The sequence below is a fragment of the Alosa sapidissima genome, chromosome 24, assembly GCF_018492685.1.
Source record: "Alosa sapidissima isolate fAloSap1 chromosome 24, fAloSap1.pri, whole genome shotgun sequence".
Lineage (NCBI taxonomy): Eukaryota > Metazoa > Chordata > Actinopteri > Clupeiformes > Clupeidae > Alosa > Alosa sapidissima.
In genome coordinates this window covers 6,024,845-6,043,484 of record NC_055980.1, presented here as the reverse complement: position 1 = coordinate 6,043,484, position 18,640 = coordinate 6,024,845, and the positions used below count along the sequence as shown (strand labels likewise).

General features: G+C 44.0%; 1 protein-coding gene across 1 annotated transcript in view; it reads left to right on the top strand.

The window, feature by feature from the left end:
- Window positions 1-6,297: 6,297 nt before the first annotated feature.
- si:ch211-183d21.1 overlaps window positions 6,298-18,640 on the top strand; it is a 13,872-nt gene continuing 1,529 nt past the window's right edge. Inside the window, exons 1-10 of the mRNA XM_042083639.1 lie at window positions 6,298-6,501; window positions 8,257-9,136; window positions 10,113-10,284; window positions 12,462-12,598; window positions 13,263-13,816; window positions 14,441-14,702; window positions 14,929-15,064; window positions 15,715-15,899; window positions 16,441-16,479; window positions 18,312-18,383. Of these exons, the coding sequence (XP_041939573.1) occupies window positions 8,302-9,136; window positions 10,113-10,284; window positions 12,462-12,598; window positions 13,263-13,816; window positions 14,441-14,702; window positions 14,929-15,064; window positions 15,715-15,899; window positions 16,441-16,479; window positions 18,312-18,383 (2,392 nt within the window). The 5' untranslated portion in view covers window positions 6,298-6,501; window positions 8,257-8,301. The remainder of the gene's footprint in view (window positions 6,502-8,256; window positions 9,137-10,112; window positions 10,285-12,461; window positions 12,599-13,262; window positions 13,817-14,440; window positions 14,703-14,928; window positions 15,065-15,714; window positions 15,900-16,440; window positions 16,480-18,311; window positions 18,384-18,640) is intronic.

Genomic DNA, 18,640 nt, shown 5'->3' with positions numbered 1-18,640 from the left:
AGCACAAAGATGCCTGCAGAGCACAAGTAACTCAACTCACCCTTCACTGTCAGCGTGATCCGAGCTGTACTCAACTCCCTTCTCCCCCTACCTCTGCTGCTATGTGTGTGTGTGTGTGTGTGTGTGTGTGTGTGTGTGTGTATGTGAGTGAGACCTTGCTTGCTTTGAAAACAAAAAGGATGTGTCTCATGGATGATGCAGCAATCAGTCTTTATTCCAGTAACGAGCACCAACGAAGCACGTGGAACACACCCTGGATTCAGCTGTTCTGAAAGCCTTAACCCGCAGGTCTGAACCACAAGCACCTCAAAACTCTCACCACATGTACTGTTCTAAGACACCTCAACCTATTGGAAATGAATTTGGCTAATGCAAACAGGTCTGGTAACTTTTTGTTGCCCTGTATAATAAATGTGTCTCTCTTACCCTTGTCTGAGATTGTTCTCAATGCCCGTCCCCCTTTCCCATACAACAGGAGGTAGGTGTTACTCACATCTCTTGCTCTCTGGCCCCAAGTGTATAAATGATGTCAGGCTCCAGACCTGTCACCATGAAATGAGATTTTGATGATCACATTTTTGGTGGTCACAGCAGCTGCTTTACCATTCATCTCATCTCTGGTAGGATATACTGCTACTTCTTACCCTGCATATGTCTGTGTGTGTGTGTGTGTGTGTGTGTGTGTGTGTCCGTGTGTGTCCATGTGTGTCCATGAGCGTGTGTGTATTTGGTGGTATCTGGAGCACAGTCTTCCCATGAGCCTCTTGGGCCTGACAACCGATTTATTACCCAGCATGCACTCGGCACAAGGAACAGGGCTATTTCAGACACAATACCCTAGAGAGAGAGAGTGTGTGTGTGAGTGAGAGACTGTGTGTGTGTGTGTGTGTGTATGTGTGTGTGAGAGAGAGAGAGAGAGAGATGAGGGAAGACACTGGGAAAAGAACCCTTTGATGTACAATTTATGTCCACCCCCTATTTCTTCCTCTGTCATTAAACCGTACATTCATTATTTCTCTTTCACTCTCTCTTGTCCTCTCCATGTGTGTGCATGTCTGCTTGTGTGTGTGTGTGTGCGTGCATGTCTGTGTGTGTGTGTGTGTGTGCGCGTGCATGTCTCTGTGTGTGTGTGTGTGTGTGTCTGTGTGTGTGTGTGTGTGTGTGTGTGCATGTGAGCATGCATGTCTGTTTATGTGTGAGTGTGTGTCAATTCGTGTTCCAATTTGTACAGTACACATGTATTCTGCTGTGTGTCCAACAAATCACACTGTGCATGTGTTTGTGCTGGTACATACTGTATATGGCAAATGACTGAGTTTGTGTGTCTGTGTAAACATATAAACATATGAGGGGTGGAACATAAAAGTGATGCGACTTACACAGATGTGGCATGTTTTATTCTTAGTTCCCATGACAACGCTGGCCTGTGTAGCACCTGACCTACATATGTGCTGAATCAATATAGTTAACACATGTGCTGCACACTCACAAACAAACACACACACACACACACATGAAAAAGAAAGATTGAGATCCCACCCTGGAGGATCCCCCAGTGGTTAAATTGATACTACATTGGCTCTGCACTGATGATACACTTCTCATGTCTGAGTCTCAGGCAAGGGTCCCCAGTGGAGCAGGCCAAGACCAGACAAGGGGGGGGGGGGGGGGGGGATCAATGCAGCCACAACAACAACCACGAAACAAGCCAGCCATATGAAAGAGCCATGTTTGTACATGGTTTCCTTAACAGTTCAGAATGCGCTGTTCACTATCAGTGCAACGGTAGCCAGCTGGTACGCAGTATGTACATTAGGTAAACCTGCCTCCCAGACACGGTCTATATTGACGTGATAGCATTACGCAGTTGCACACCCATGATGCAAATCTCCTGTTCCACCATATTCCAAAGGAGCTCTATTGGATCTGGTGACCGCGGAGACCATTTGAGTACAATTGTCTCAATGAGTGAACTCATTGGCATGTCCAAGAAAGCAGTTTGAGATTATGTACTGTAAGCTTTGTGACATGATGGTGCATTATCCTGCTGGAAGTAGCCATCAGAAGATGGGTAACATTGTAATCATAAAGGCATGAACATGGTCACTAACACTCAGGGAGGCTGTGACATTTCAACAATGCCGAATTGGTACTAAGGGGCCCAAAGTCTGCCAAGAAAACATCCCCCACACTATTACATCACAACCAGCAGCAGCCTGAACCATTGATACAGGCAGGATGGATCAATGCTTTCATGTAATTTATGCCAAATTCGGACCCTACCATCTGAATGAACCTTCAACCCTTTTTGCCCAGAGAACCGCCGCTCACTGCATATTTTCTCCTTTTTGGATCATTCTCTGTAAACCCTAGAGATTGTTGTGCAGGAAAATCCCAGTAGATCAACAGTTCCTGATATACTCAGACCAGCCTGCCTGGCACCAATAACCATGTCACCTTCAACTTCACTTAAAACACCTTTCTTCCCCGTTCTGATCCTTGAGCAGATCATCTTGGCCATGTCTCACTGCTTGTGCCAAATGTGGTGTTGTTGGTGTTTGCAAGGCTTTGCATGCCTTTCATGTAATTTCATCATTACTCGACTCATTACTGCTGCTTTAAGCCAATGGGTTCCCCCAAGGGTCATTACCGCACAGGCAAACCCCATGATTTTGACATGCTTTGCTGTACCATATGATCACAGGTCACAAATTCCCATTTTGATTTGATCTGTTTATTACACATATATGGGTGCTTTACCTTCAAGCTTGCAAATTCATGTAGGCCTACTGGCAGCATATGAGTGTTATCAGTCATGCTGCAAACTCCCTACAGTTACATGTGACGGTGATGTGGATTGGATGCTTTCATCTTTCCATCTTGCACCTTGATTTCTGTCTCTGGGAGATGAAAAGAACATGGCGTGACGGAGGACATGGAGAGATGTAGTGGTGCAGATCATCTCCACCCGAGATGTGGAGGCATGACATGGCATGTGAAGTCGACAGTACAGGGACATGGCATGTGAAGGTGACAGTAAAGGGACATACCAAGATTTTGCAAACTTGGAAGGTGGTGGGTGGGGATGATTAACAGCAATCCACAGTCATTTGTGGCAGGAAGACAAGAAAAGTTAACTATTTCAATTGTTGTCAAATCAGTGGAAATCCCTGTAGGATTATGAACCATTTTTGTTTAAAAAAAACAAATCTCCTGGCATTTGAAATATGCTCGCTCTCCCACCATAACCCATTATCTGCATGCTATTTCTATGTGACATGGCTTGTCCCTGTTTCATAATAAACAGGTTGAGTGGACCGCATGAGCATTTGGTTTGTTTGTCATTCAAGTGCTGTTGTTTTTAATTACCAATTAAAGAAAATTTCTGTTTGTAGTGCCCTGTGGCCCCATGGTTTATATTTGACCCGTCTGAGGGGAACTTAGGACGTCCAGCATCAGTTGACCTCAGCAGCGGGTGCTTGAGGCACTGGGGTCCCAGCATGACGCATGAATGCAGGAACATGCTGGAGAGAGGCAGGTTGAAAGCGTGATGTGGAGAGGACACACCAGTAAGGAGAGAGATGTAGGGGTGTGAGTATACATAATCTCCATGAGATGTGTAAACATCATGCATGTGCAGTCAGGGAAGCATCACCTGTCATATCCCAGTGGGAACAGCTTACAAAAAATAATGTTAAAATATACAATAATAATAATAAACCATTTTCTCTCTAATCTATGCTGTGCCATTTTTGATGTCATTGAATGTTGAACTTAAAGCTGCAGTTGGCAAGATCATATTCATATATATTCATATTCATATATATATATATATATATATGAATATGATCTTGCCAACTGCAGCTTTAAGTTCAACATTCAATGACATCAAATATATATACATATATATTTGATCATATTCACTGAAACCGACACTATGCTCTGACAGAGCAACATAAATCAGCCTAGAGCCTGTTATTTGTTTTGCAAAAATCCACAGCTCCCGGTTCTGCTTTTCCAATCAGAGCAGGGCTGTGTGAGATCTGACTGTCAATCACAGTCTGGTGCGCACTGACGAGCACAAACTCGATGAGAGGGTGCTCGGTGGTAGTGGGGGAGAGGCATGAGAGTTGTAAACATTCAAAATTTTGGCTAGGTCCCCTCAGTCTGTCAGACTTGCCAACTGCAGCTTTAAGCTACCACTGTGTGTTCATGAGTATAGATCTGGCTCTGATACTATGTGGTATAGGGGCAGTGTTAGTGTAGTGGCTGAGGAGTCGTGTTGGCATGCAGTAACCTGAAAGACATGGGTTTGATTTCCAGCTGCCATTGCTGAGGCCTTGAGCAAGGTGCTTAACCCTAAGTTGCTCCAGTGAGACTTGTTTAACATCTGTAAATTTCTTTGTAAAAAAGCATCAGCCAAATAAATATAAAATAAAAGAATAAAACTAAATGTTCTAGCTGGCATGAGGACAGCTGTATGTGGAGCCTGCTGTGTCCCTATTTTCACTTATGAAGGAGGATCCAGGAGCTGACTCATCCAGACATATTTTTATGCTGAAGGCTACATGGTCTTCACCGTGAGACTGTGTTTAAAACATTCTATTGGTGTTCTAAAAGATATCTGGTGGTGGTGTTCTATGGTGCACCATAACACATTATTTGTATGTTACTTCTGTGTGGAAATGGTTTCCCCATGCTAAACCGGAAGACATGCACCGAATCCTGATATACATCAATAGAAAATGACTGGAGCTCTACTCTCTGTGTGTGTGTGTGTGTGTGTGTGTACCTCATCATATCATCATGTGGATTTCATTCTTATTTGTGCCAAAATGTAAATGGTCTGCAGCTATAGCTCTTATAAGAAAGAGCAATGCTTTAATCATCTACACAACTGTCTTAGATCGTAGCAGTTTAATTCTGATGAGCCGACTCAAAGTGTTAAATGGTGACTAGGGGTTGCTTAAGATGTTCATTAACTGCACCCCTAGGCTGCTCAAACAGAACGAATATTATACTCCCTATCACTAGCTCTCCAGGCCTGACTCTTCTTATCTTCTCCCCAATCTCCGTCTGTGAGTCATCCGAGTCTCTGAGGAGCCAGACTCCGAAAGCCTTTCCGTGTACACATAACTGATCCTTCGACGGCGTTCCGTGTTCTTGCCTTATTCGTTGTTATCTAAAGGGCAAATCTGATCACATAGGAGAGCACTCACTCCAGGAGATGATTTCTGTACTCTCTGGTGGTGGGCTGTCTCACCCCACTTCCTCACCCTGAACTCTGTTGCTGCAGTATGTATGCAAGTGCTGCTCTCTGCTGGCCACTTCCGGAACTTTACTTCGACTGTCGAATTTCCGAACAGCATCTATCTCCAATCACAGCCTGACACTGACACACAAGGTTATTGCACCTCATAGCCTACTTTTATTATTTGCTGTATATCTCAACCACCAACTTTCTCTGTGCCATAGCCTGACTATAGTCCTCTTGCCTTCTGGTAAAGGAGAGAATCTCGAAAGTGCACCCTTATCCCAAATTGACCCTCCCTGGGGTGAAATAAACTGTAATGCAACTGTAAGAAGCTATTGAACAGCTTTGCGCACATGGTCAATGAACCTTGACCCCCATAGGACCTACAATTAAAGTTAATTTATAAAAACGGGTGTTTCAAAGTACGCAAACAACATGTGTGAGGACCACAGCGAGGCAAGTATACATTTCTGAGGGATGTGTGTTAGGCTGTATTTTACTTGTTACCGTCAAAATATTTGTTTTGCCTGAGTGCAAGCCTGCTGTACGTGAACCACAACTTGTTTTTTGCATGTGTCCATACAGTAGCTTATAGGCCTACTGCTTTCTTACACAGAAAAGGGCTTGCCACTAACAGATTGGAGGAATTAAACAACTTCACTTCTAACTCTGCGTCTTCTTCCAGTAGTAAATGGTTAGAAAATGGAGCATCATTTTCAGGAATACATCCTTACTTCCGATAAGCGACGTTCCATGGGGATGTTACGGTAAATGCGAGATCATCTCGCATTCCAGTCTGCGCCCCCCGGGAGACCTCGCTCAACCCGCGAAATCTGGGGGTTCACTCTCGCTATTTTTCTCCTCAAAACTGTCTAACAAGGCTAAACGTTTAAGAAACTACTGCAAATTTTAAGACAACTTCTGACAAATATAACTTTCCCAACCAACCTGAGTGTTTGTGACAGATTTAGTTTTGTGAGTCTGTGACGGAGGGAACGATGGCGTAGGCTAAGTCATTCAAAACATCCATCCCCCAATGCACAACCCCCCTCCTATCCAAAACCGCCTACGCAAGAAGGAGGAGAACCAAGAGGAACGGAGGAGGACAGACCAAATGTATGCATTTGTAGTTGAAGATTTCCAAGGAGTGAAAGTAACTCGCTAAAAGTTGTCTAGTGTCTTTAGAGAAATCTTCATCGTCATCAAAGAAGCTTTCAAGATCCAAAAGGACAACCCAAACAAATACCGTAAGAATAACTTACGTCTGCTAAACAAAACTCAAGATTCGTCTTAGTATATGGATGGTGTAACTTTAACGTTAACGTTACCTGAAAATCTGGTGAATTATGCCGATTACGGCAACACAAGGCAGCAAAGAGTGACCTTTTCATCAGGGTTTCTGCAGCCCAGTCACGCATCTCCGGCACAAGCAACTGGTTCCGTTCCGTAGCCGAGTCTGCATGTTGGAATGTCTCCCAGGACATTGTTTCACCGACTTGGATTGTCACTTTAGGCTATTTAGTCTAAAGTATCGTATCGAAAGGCATCACTTTTTCACTCATATTCAGGCACTAAAACTATTGTGACTATCACGGATTCTTAGTTCTTAGTAACAGTGTTGGGTGTCCGAGTTGCTTGTCTCGATAATAGCTATATTGTTGCTATCATTTAATCCACATCGGGTACATTGTATCAATCCATCGATTGCAGTGTGAACTGCAGCGAAAGACGTCAAAGGGACCTTTTCAAGTGTATAAACAGAGGGGGGGGGGGGACGACTGTTAAGAATCTCTTTTCATCATTGAGAGCTAATAGTGTAGTTTCGCAGTGTGACGAAGAAAATCCACTGAGACCCTGGGCCTCAAGCAGTGTAATTTCGAAAGGCCCGCCGCTTCAAAAAGCGTCTTGTTCCTAGATATGTAGCTTCTTCAGCATCGTCAGCCTGTGACTCATGCCATAGACAGGCAGTTTTAAGAGGTGTTTCAAAAGAGTGGGGCAAAGTATTTATTACTCCTTGGCTCTGTGACTTCTTTTTTAATCACAGTATTATTTGTGTTTCAACCACAAAGCTAGTCAGGATTCTTCACCCTGGTATGTTTGCTGTAGCCTAAGGATGTCATGTTTTCTCTCTTTAATGGAAATCAGTGTTTCCCATTGACTTATTTGTGGCGGCCCACCACAATATCAACATTGACCGTCACACAATGATTTTCCAGGTTGTACTAAAATGTGCTTAAATCTGGTTAGCATCATAAACACGCTGTGCTAATTTGTTAAAAACTTGTGTTAAGTTAATTCTGCAAACCAACCACCACAAATGGAATTCAATTCTGTGGGAAACACTGGAAATTGAGTGCAAAAAACTAGTTATGATAATGCAAATATTAGGCTACATGATATCCTACTCAAAGTAGTTTATTTCAAATATATAGTTGTCATTAAGTAGTAGCCTACACCTTTTTATTAGTTTCACACAGTATGTTTTTATGTGTTAGTGATTATAATTGTTGGGTATGTCCCATCTATCCTATCACACACACACACACACACACACACACACACACACACACACACACATTAAACTTGATTTGAGATCCTGCTATGTTCATGCTTTCATTATCTCAAAATGATGTAGAGAAATTACTCACAAATTGTAATAATCTCAGGTGGATAGTGTTATTGAAAGGCAAGTGACACTTACTGCTGAGTTTGCAACATCTATCCATCTGTGTGTGTGTGTGTGTGCCTGCGTACGCGCATCACATGCCATTATGTTGTAATCAAGGCTCTTTTAGACAAGGATAGCCGTCACACTTTCTTTTGACAACTGTGTAAGTGTGTGTGTGTGCATGTTTTTAAGGACAAGTAAGGAGAAGTGAAAGAGTCTGGGTGGCATTAAGAGGAAGGCTATGAGTTTGAGATTGTTTTTCAATGGATTTTCAAGAATGACTCACTTTTAACATTTGAGCACTGAGGATGACTCTTTAATTTCTGTCCCCCAGGACCACTGACTGTTCCTCTGGCCTCGTCGACCACAAACTAGGACCATGGGTTGGCTGCTGTGTGGGATGACTCGTGTGTGTGCACTGTGCGTGTGTGTGTGTCTGGCGTCCATCTGTGCCGAGGGCTGCCTGATGATCAGCGAGGTCAACAGCGACAACCCCAAGTTCGACACACACGAGTTTGTGGAGCTGTTCCACTCGAGCGGCACGCGCACCCCGCTGAACGGCTACACGCTCGTCCTGTACAACGGCAACGGCAACCTGGCCTACCGCGTGGTGGACCTGACCGGCCACTCCACCGACGAGCGGGGCTTCTTCCTGATTGGCTCGCGCGAGCTCAGTCCCCAGCCTGCCGTGGCGCTCCCGCCCAATAGCATCCAGAACGGGCCGGACGCAGTGGCACTATACGGGCCGGGGACGTCGGCGTTCGAGGAAGGGGATTTCGTGCGGACCGAGGGCCTGGTGGATGCACTGGTCTACGCCACGCGGCGGGGCGGTGACGTTGAGGGCCTGGCCGGCCACCTGACCCCTGGCTCGCCACCGTTTCTGGAGGACCCGTCGCTCTTCGACGAAGACGAGTCCATCCAGCGTTGCTTGGAGACGGAGCACCACTGGGCCTTCCGTGTGGCTCCGCCCACCCCGGGACGAGCGAATAACTGCACACTGCCAGCTCCCGCCCTTGCCCGCATCGAGGAGCTGCGGTTGGGTGGTCTGGTGACGAGTAGGCATGTGGAGTTGAGCGTCGCCACGGAGATGGGTGCCATGGCACTGGTGGTGTTTGATGGACAGACAGGAGCGGTCAGAAAGACGATGGATATTGCGGGCTCAGGTCAGAGCTCTCTGAGGCTTCTGTCTGTTTCCATAGACACCAGTGGGACAGGTAATACACACATACAGGACACACACACACACACACACACACACACACACACACACACACACAAAGAGACTCACACATACACACAGACACACAGACATACACACATTAATGAAGTCACACACCCAGAGACACCCAGAGATACATTCTCAGTCACAGTCACACAGGCCTGCATACATAAACACACACACACACACACATACACACACGCACACAGATTTCACTCGCCAAATGGTGTCAAGGAGATGACCTCTGACCTGAAACTTCATTTTCTCGGTGATAACACTCCTGGCAGCTGGCAGGATGTGGCAAACCACAGACTAGACACACTCCTGGGCAGCTATGTATTTGAGGGGATACTATATTTAGAGTGAAGTCCGAATTTTGAACACAGAGATAGTTTTTTGTTTATGTCTCGCACAATGTGTCATCTCTTGTTTTGTGCTTATGTCATTTGTCATTTATTTGTCGATAAATCTAAATTTATGATGTACCGACAGTACTTGGTGACCTTGACAGAGATCTATGTGAAAACTCACCGGATTTTTCCTTTAACAGTGTCATTACGTTAGAGGCATTTAGACAACCAAACTACACCCTTCTGTTTCCCACAATACACCCCTCGATGGAGATCGTTCAAATCAGAATGATTGCTCACATTGTGAAGCCCACAGTTTCAGCTTCCTCATTATCCTAACCAAGCTGTGTTTAACTGCACAGAAAGATTTAAGTACAAGTCATAAGTAAGATTTAAATAAAAGTACAAGTAAGACTGCTATGTAATGTCACCTTAACAACCACCGGTGCAGTACATGTAATAAGTAAGACTGCTATGTAATGTCACCTTAACAACCACCAGTGCAGTACAAGTCATAAGTAAGACTGCTCGATTTGTGCAGCACCAGTACATGTGTCTTTGCATTTCCTGGCAACAGATCAACAGATCTGGTCTTTAATATTCTCCTTCCCTTGACTGCAGGCTCCACGAGTGGGGCGGTGGTCTTGTATGAGGGGAAGGTGGCCGACGTCCTGTCCCAGAGCCTCGTAGAGCCAGTCGATGCCTTTGTGTTCTCTGCCGATCCCCAGTCTCTCAACGCCACGCTTCTCGAGACCCTGACACCAGGACGCCAGCCCTACACCCTCACCCATGGGTAACTACAGCAGCAGCTCTCAGTCTGCTCTTAGGCTTTGGCTTTGCCGCACGCTTTTGATATGTGAACTCATCTTCGGTGCACCTTGTTGGCTGGGTTTGGTTATAGCTCAGTCCAAGCCACTATCGTTGACTACTTGACTCCTGTTGAATTTCACAAAAAGTGCATTGTAGAGATGCTGACTTTCCCTCCAAAAGTACAGTCTATGATTCTAATCCAATACAATTTGGCTGAATTCAGTGAATTGCTCCTCACAGTCCGCTAACTGTGTGTTGGAGTGGAATTGCTACAATTTGAAGTGCCAAATATACATTTCACATTACTTTGTAATAATAAACCATGTGTCTTTGGTCTTGGGATCTGGGGGAATCATGACTTTGTCACACACTGTTACTGTTAGGAATCTTCCTAAAAGCTGGTTCACTTTCCATGTTTGTAATGGGAGTACATAAGCAAATAAACTAGCAAAAAACTAGCCTGGCCACTTCACTCTCACCTGACCCAGAGAACCACAAATTGCTTTACAGCAATTGTGCAATAGTCAGCTATTTTAATGGAATCATGTAATATTGCCATATCAGTCAACATGGCTCTTCAGAGATTATCTTTGCTAGTTTGTAAACAAATCCATGTGAGCCGTGCACAAGGGGAAGATTGCAAGTCATAAGTGGTATTTACGACAGTTGTGTAAAATACAATACTTCACAACTGTACTTCACAACTGGAAGCACTTTAAACTGAAAAAAGCCCCTACCATTCCTGTTATGACCTTGTTGAGATCAGGGCTACAACTGACTATTATTTTCGTGGTTGATTCATCTGTCAATTATTTTATTGATTAGTCGAGTAGTTGTTTAATTGATAAAATGCCAGAAAATGATGAAAACATTTTTTTTGAGTGCTTCCCAAAGTCCTAGAATATGTCCTCAAATGCTTTGTTTAGTTTGCATGCTAAATATATTTGGGCAATTCCACGCAAAACTGTCACATCCATAACGTCAACACAATGCCATGGTATTTAGTTGGCGTTATGGATGTGTTTACCCATTACCCATTTAGAGTACTGTCATAGAGGTGTAAATAAATCAGAATATATTGAAGTTTAAGGAGGTAAAATTAGATAATTAATTTAAAAAATGATGCAGACTTATGATTAAGGATTACCAAAATAGTTGACGATTAATTTAGTAGTTGACAAAAAATCGACTTATCGATTAATTGTTGCAGCCCTAGCTGAGAGGATACTGCTTGGACTTGTCTGTGGTCCGATATATGTGATCCTATTCACTGGCTCACTCCATATAATCGTTTATTTTTTATAATCGACTATAGTTCAGCCTTTGATATGGAGCTAGTGAATGAATGACTGATTCTGATTTTTTTTTTCCTTCAACTTATATCTCATTGGTTGACCATATCGTTATATTCAAGATTGTATTTCATTTTACCCACTACCCATTCAGAGGTTTCAACAAGGAGATTAAATAGCCAAGTGCACGGTTTCCTTCAGTCTGTGCATGTGTTAATGACTTGTTGCACATCTCTGATAAGCTCACCGTTACCCCCATCTCATCGCTTTGGTGCCTGGTATGTTAGTGGACAGTGTAATCAAGAAAAATATTTCCTGTTTAGAAGACCCAAGGATCAGCGGCTAAAAAACTCAAGTGATTATCAGAGAACATTATTGTGTAAACACCTAACTGCAAATAGAACCATTCAGCTGAAGCTATGAACTTGCCTTTGGCTGCATGTTTGTGGTATTGCATATGAGTCATTGAGAAAGAACTAAATGTCTTGTAAGCAGAAATGCTTGGTTTGTAAGTTGTTTATTTACTGGATATTGGATATGTTGCTACACTTTTTATATTGCATTTTTACTTCAATTATTTTTTTATTTCATTTTGCTTGTATACTCCTTTTAGATATGTGCAGTGCAGTGTTCCTACTGTATGCTACTGCATACTTCGTACTGCAGACTCATTCATTCATACTTAATGTGCAGTGTAGCAAATCTGCTATTGTACTGCACACTTTGTAGGAACTGGCACATGCAGAACCAATTAGGGTCACATTTGGAACCAGTGAAGTGAGGATGGGTCTCTTATTTGGGAGTGGAATTTCAACTCTAAATAGAATTGAAACGAAACGGGGCTTTAACAGATTCTCCCGTTTTGCAGTTGGGAGGATGGCCTGTCACTCAGTCGCTGTGGTGTTGCTGATTGGTCCAGAGACTCCGGTACCTTCATGGAGGCGGTATCCACACCATCACTACGCAATCACTGTCCTTGGCCAAAGATCTGCCCTCATGACATTGGTAAATTCATTCATCATTCATCCTCTTCACCTTTAGACCCTTCCCCATATGTTTTTTCCCTTAAGCCTTGTCCACAGGTTTTCTCTCTTTTTCTCTTCCCTTTTTTTTTCTCTCTCTTACTCTGTCATGCATTCCATTTCTCACACAAAATCTGGCTTGGAGTAGATCTTCATGGCCTGTCAGCAGTTGCTATACTGGTGTCTAGTTCGTAGTATTGCTTTGTTGAATATGTGTTATTTTATGTAATAATATAAGATATGACCGTGTATATTTATACCCAGCTGTGGGAAAATACCAGGTTTATGTGTAATTGTAGATTATAAGTTGTTCAGGTGGGTGCTGGGTAGGTCTACATTTTTAGATGTCTCCCGCCTGATCACAGTCAGGTGGGAGACATCTGGAAGACCAACAGTACCTGTATAAATATAGAGCCCCGATTGGCATTCAAATGTTGCCATGGTAACCTATTATTCAGCTCAAACCACAGGTGTCTGACTGTCTGGCCCCCACAGGTGTGTTGAGATTTGTGGAAAGGTCACACATTCGACTGTAAATGAGTAGAACGTTATATTGTTTTTGAGAGAGACAAGCGTTCTAGTGTGTTCAGTCCAGTCTTACTGTGTCCATTTCTGATTGGTGGGTCCCTGTCTAATATCTGTGGCAGTGATTCCAGATGGGACGCCGCCGCCCACCCTCACTCCGTGGTTGGGGACGGACTTCCTGTTGAACGAGGTGAACTCTGATTCGCCGGGCGTGGCGGAGAACACCGAGTTCATCGAGATCTGGCACCCGTCGGGCACTCGCACGTCCCTCGAAGGGGTGTGGCTCCTGCTCATCAACGGCCAAACTGGGCGGCCCTATAAGGAGATCAGCCTGTCCGGCTTCTTCACTGACGCCAACGGCTACTTCCTGATCGGCAGCGACGGGCTGGAGCCAAAGCCGTCCATCCCACTACCGCCCAACACCGTCCAGAACGGCCCCGACGCCGTGGCCCTCTACCGCAGTCAGGAGCCGCCCTCCCAACAGACAGGCACGCCCAGGCTAGGGCTGTTGGACGCCGTGGTGTACCGGGTCCGTGGCAGCGATAAGGATGGCTGGATGCTGACCGAGGCGCTCACACCCTACCAGCTGCCCCTGCTCGAGGACCCGCAGGCGTTGCCGGGAGACGAGAGCATCAGCCGCTGCCAAGGGAGGCCCAATACGCTCTCAGCATTTCGAGTGAGCTAATTTCCTGTTTCCTGTTTTACTCAAACCAAAAGGGCATGGATTAATGCCCCGTTCGATTTGTCTATTAGCGAACTCGTCAGTGACGTCATGTCATATGAGCTGTTTGCGTTCTGTTTGTCAACCAGCTGCGTTACCGTGTGTTAACATTTGGCTATTGTTAGCAGTTGTTACTAGCCAATTTGTAACGAAGCATTACTAAGTGTTTTACCCAAACAAACGTCATAGCATCATAGCGAAATGTAGAGGTTGGACTGTTGTTTCTACGACTGATTTAATGTGACACAAATCTAACAGAACTGCTAATAAACAGAGCATACAAGGCTCGCATTTACTGTTAATGGGCGCAACCATCTTGAAAATTCAAACTCGTAGTACTCTGGGTCCGACCGAGTTGACTAGTCGTGGTAGAACTTCAGAGGGTGTTCCCTGGGCGTTTCCTTTGCAAGTTTGAACAGAAAACAGCTTGGAAAACGACATTAACAGACAAATAGAATGGGGCATAAGCCTAGCCCTAGTCCTAGACTGAAAGAAAATGTATCTCCGTTGAACAGCTAAAAAGGTTTTAGTTCAGGATTAGGCTCAATCTATGCCAATCAAATACTTTGTGTGTTTTAGGTCGGCCCACCCACTCCCATGGCAAAGAATGTGTGCCCCCATCCACCCTCCCCTGAGGGCCTGGCAATTAATGAGGTGGGTGGAGCCTTGGGGCCCAACCACACCCAGGAGAGCATGTTTGTGGAGCTGATTGGACCACCTCGGACCAGTCTGGATGGATTGGTTCTGATGGTGTTTGAGGGTGGGACCAGAGAGGCGATCCCTCTCCAGGGTCACATCGGAGCTGATGGCCTTTACCTACTCAACCACACCTCTGGGACAGGTTTGTGTGTGTGTGTGTGTGTGTGTGTGTGTGTGTGTGTGTGTGTGTGCGTGTGTGTGTGTGTGTGTGCGTGTGTGTGTTTGTGTGTTTGTGTGTGTCTGAACATGCAATGAGCATTGTTTGTAAAGTATGTTACTGCTATTATTGTTATTACAGACATATTATAGACAGCAGTTGTGTGTATGTGTGTGAATAAAAAATTGTGGTGTGTGTATGTGTGTTGCAGATGCTGTAGTCCTGTGCTATGGTGTCGGGGTGTGTGATGCTGACTCTGAGATTTTGGACTCTGTGATCTTCACTGATGTGCCACTACACCTGAAGAATCTACCAGCCAGCACTGGGCATATAAACCCTGCAATCAGGTTAGTGTGTGTGTGTGTGTGTGTGTAAGAGAACGAAAGAGAGACAGAATTGAGTATGTAGGGATAAACTAATCTGTAATAGTATTTTTTTGCACACATACACAGAGGGAGTTATATATATTGTAGTTCAGTGTTTCTTAACTGGTGGGTCGGGACCCAAAAGTGGGTCAAGGAGCTTGTGGTTAAAAAAAGAATCGCCCATTTCAAATGCTACCCTATCAAATTTACTGCCGGACCTTTGTTTTGATAGACTTTATTTGTATGCCAGTCGTTGCCATGGACATAGACCATGTTTATGTGACAGTAGACATAATTTTAGTGGCCTACTGGTTAGCGCCTGGGACTTGTAACCGGAGGGTTGCCGGTTCGAACCCCGACCAGTAGGCACAGCTGAAGTGCCCTTGAGCAAGGCACCTAAAACCCTCACTGCTCCCCGAGCGCCGCTGTTGTTGCAGGCAGCTCACTGCGCTGGGATTAGTGTTTGCTTCACCTCACTGTGTGTTCACTGTGTGCTGAGTGTGTTTCACTAATTCACAGATTGGGATAAATGCAGAGACCAAATTTCCCTCACGGGATCAAAAGAGTATATATACTTATACTTATACTTAAATATCAATATGTAACATAGGTGTGTGTGTGTGTGTTTGCAGGGCAGTGGCTGATGGGCGCATCTCCTTGAGCCGGTGTTCCTGCTGCCAGCACAACTCCCCGTCCTCCTGGATCACTTCCTCCCCAACACCGGGCCTGCCCAATCACTGCCCAAGCCCCACCTACTCCAGCACCATCCACCTATGCCTGGAGCCCCAGCCACTTGACGGACAGGACCAAGCAGGAAGTAGGTCCCTACAGTCGAACCCCAACACTAACGCCCATTTATCAGCATTTGTTATCAGCGCTGTCTATCCTGTGATGTCCTCCAAAGTTCCACTCATGTCTGAATAAACATCCATGTGCAGCTCCCATAGTGTAGTACATTGAGAAATCACACACACACACACACACTCACAAACTTATTGCGTAAGAGACCTTTAGCCACACTGTCTGAAGTAACAGAATTTGAGTGACGATGATCAGCAGTTAGTCACAACTTTAGTCACAGTCAGGCTTTCACTCTATGCCTCTCTCTCTCTCTCTTTCTCTCTTTCTTGTGCAACACATCAATGTCACCAACGGTGCCAACACCATGTTATATAAATTGATATGTATAGTACTTGTATGTAATTAAATGAGCATAACTATAGCTCTGTGTGTGGGCACAAATGGCAAGTATATACTTTAACACATTAATTACTACTACATACTTACTTTTTGCTTATTTACAGATGATTTATTACAGCTGAGATAAGGAACATTGTGTTTGTTTGGTTTTCTTTCAGGTAATCACACTAATGAGAATCTAGAGCCAGTCAGTACAGGTAATTATCTCCCCGTGATCAGAATGAAACTGACACGTCCTGACATGAATTAGGCTACCCAACATCTGTTTTATCTCTGTTAGATTTAAGAGTTATGTAGAGACTGGGTTTGATTATGGGTTCTCTCACATACTGTCATGTTGTTGTATGCTGATATACTGATGATATACTGAAGTGTTTTGGCACAGCTTTCTGATACATCAAGCACAAACTGCCATACTGTTTTGTTATATCAAGTATCCAGGGTCATCCCTCTTGGATTTAAAAATGAGGTTTGAAAAAGTAAATTATTCCAGAATGAAAATCAGATTTAATCTGTAAAAATAAAAATAAAGTTTCAAAATGAAATAATTGTTAGAAATAGATAGAACATAGAAATAGAATGGTTCTTAGTGCAGACCTCTTCCAAGGCTTAATTCCATTTTACCATGTTACCAAGTGAAAGTAAATTTGTGGATCCACCCTGTCTAGTCCAAATTTAAAGACCACCTTCAGCAAGTTCTGGCAAATCTTTTTCATCTTTTTCACATGTGCATTAGGTGTTTTATGTGGTACATATCAAAATAAACAGTAAATGCCATGGCTATTTTTAGTACACCAATTGATATTTCAGAATAACAAATCAAAACAGCCCATCTTTGTTCATATTAGCCTATCTATGATCCCACCAGAGTTTCTAACATTGTACAAAGCGATAGAAAGCAAATACACTTTGATGCATCAACTTGTAGGCAACTTTGACTGCATTACTCCAATACTGTGTAGCGTTGTGAAAATCGGAAGTTTAAACATTAGACACAGATGGGAGCTCCATGCCGCAAGCAGGGTCAGTTAACCCCAGAGTAGGGTCGGTTAGCCCCAGAGTGGGGTCAGTTAACCCCAGAGTAGGGTCAGTTAGCCCCAGAGTAGGGTCAGTTAACCCCAGAGTAGGGTCAGTTAGCCCTAGAGTAGGGTCAGTTAACCCCAGAGTAGGGTCAGTTAGCCCCAGAGTAGGGTCAGTTAACCCAAGAGTGGGGTCAGTTAACCCCAGAGTAGGGTCAGTTAACCCAAGAGTGGGGTCAGTTAACCCCAGGGAGATGAGGCAGAGGGCAGAGACATGCAGGCAAGCCGTTTCAAAGCCATGAAGAGGGTTTTTTCACTTTTAAATAGTTTAGTGGCTGGAGTGCAACTTTAATGATCTCTTTCTTGGGCCATGCTACACCTCAGTTTCATTAAAATTGGGTGGGTAGGTTTTGGGTGATTCATTTCACAAACAAACCACACAGAAAACTTGGCAGAGGTAATGGTTATTGGGTCAGTGAAGCTATTTGATTGTGACAGGGATAATTTAAGTGTGTTACAATGTGGAATTTACGTCGGAAAATGATTTTATTTTCACTATTGAGTTAAAATAATCAGCATAGAGCAATGATCTGTTTAGATGGCTTAAATTAGGCCTTTTTACTAACTGAAAACAGATGTCTGTTGCAAAAGACAAAGTGAACTGACAAAGTTAAAAAAACAGAATGTCCTCAGGAGTCTTTCATGTTTTAGACTAAATTAGGAATGCGTCAGGCGCAGCGACTTGGCAATTAGTCCCGCCACTGTGTTGGTCTCCATTCTCTGATCTATTCTGAGTCTGTCTCTTCTCACTGTTGAGACAGCTGGCGGGAAATCAATCATTCAGATGTTGATTGAGTTGAAGCTGACGGTAGCGGTTTGTTGCTGTCAATTGTTACGTGCGCACACAAATATGTCACACACACACACACACACACACACACACACACACACACACACACAAACAAAAAGGAAAATGATCATTTGTATTTTACTCTTTCCTTCTCTGTCAGATTGCAGTGGGGAAGTGGCTGTGTATTTGGAGCAGCAATGTAACTGTGGTATAACAACCCTCTATCTACAAGGTATACACACACACACACACACACACACACACACACACACACACACACACACACACACACATATTCGTTATAATACTTATATAAATATGTTTATATATTTATAATACTTAATACATTTGAAGTGTTTCAGTACTGTATATCATAACAACTGACTGTGTGTGTGTGTGTCTGTGTGTGTGTGTGTGTGTGTGTGTGTGTGTGTGTGTGTGTGTGTGTGTCTGTGTGTGGGTGTGTGTGTGTGTGTGCGTGTGTGTGTA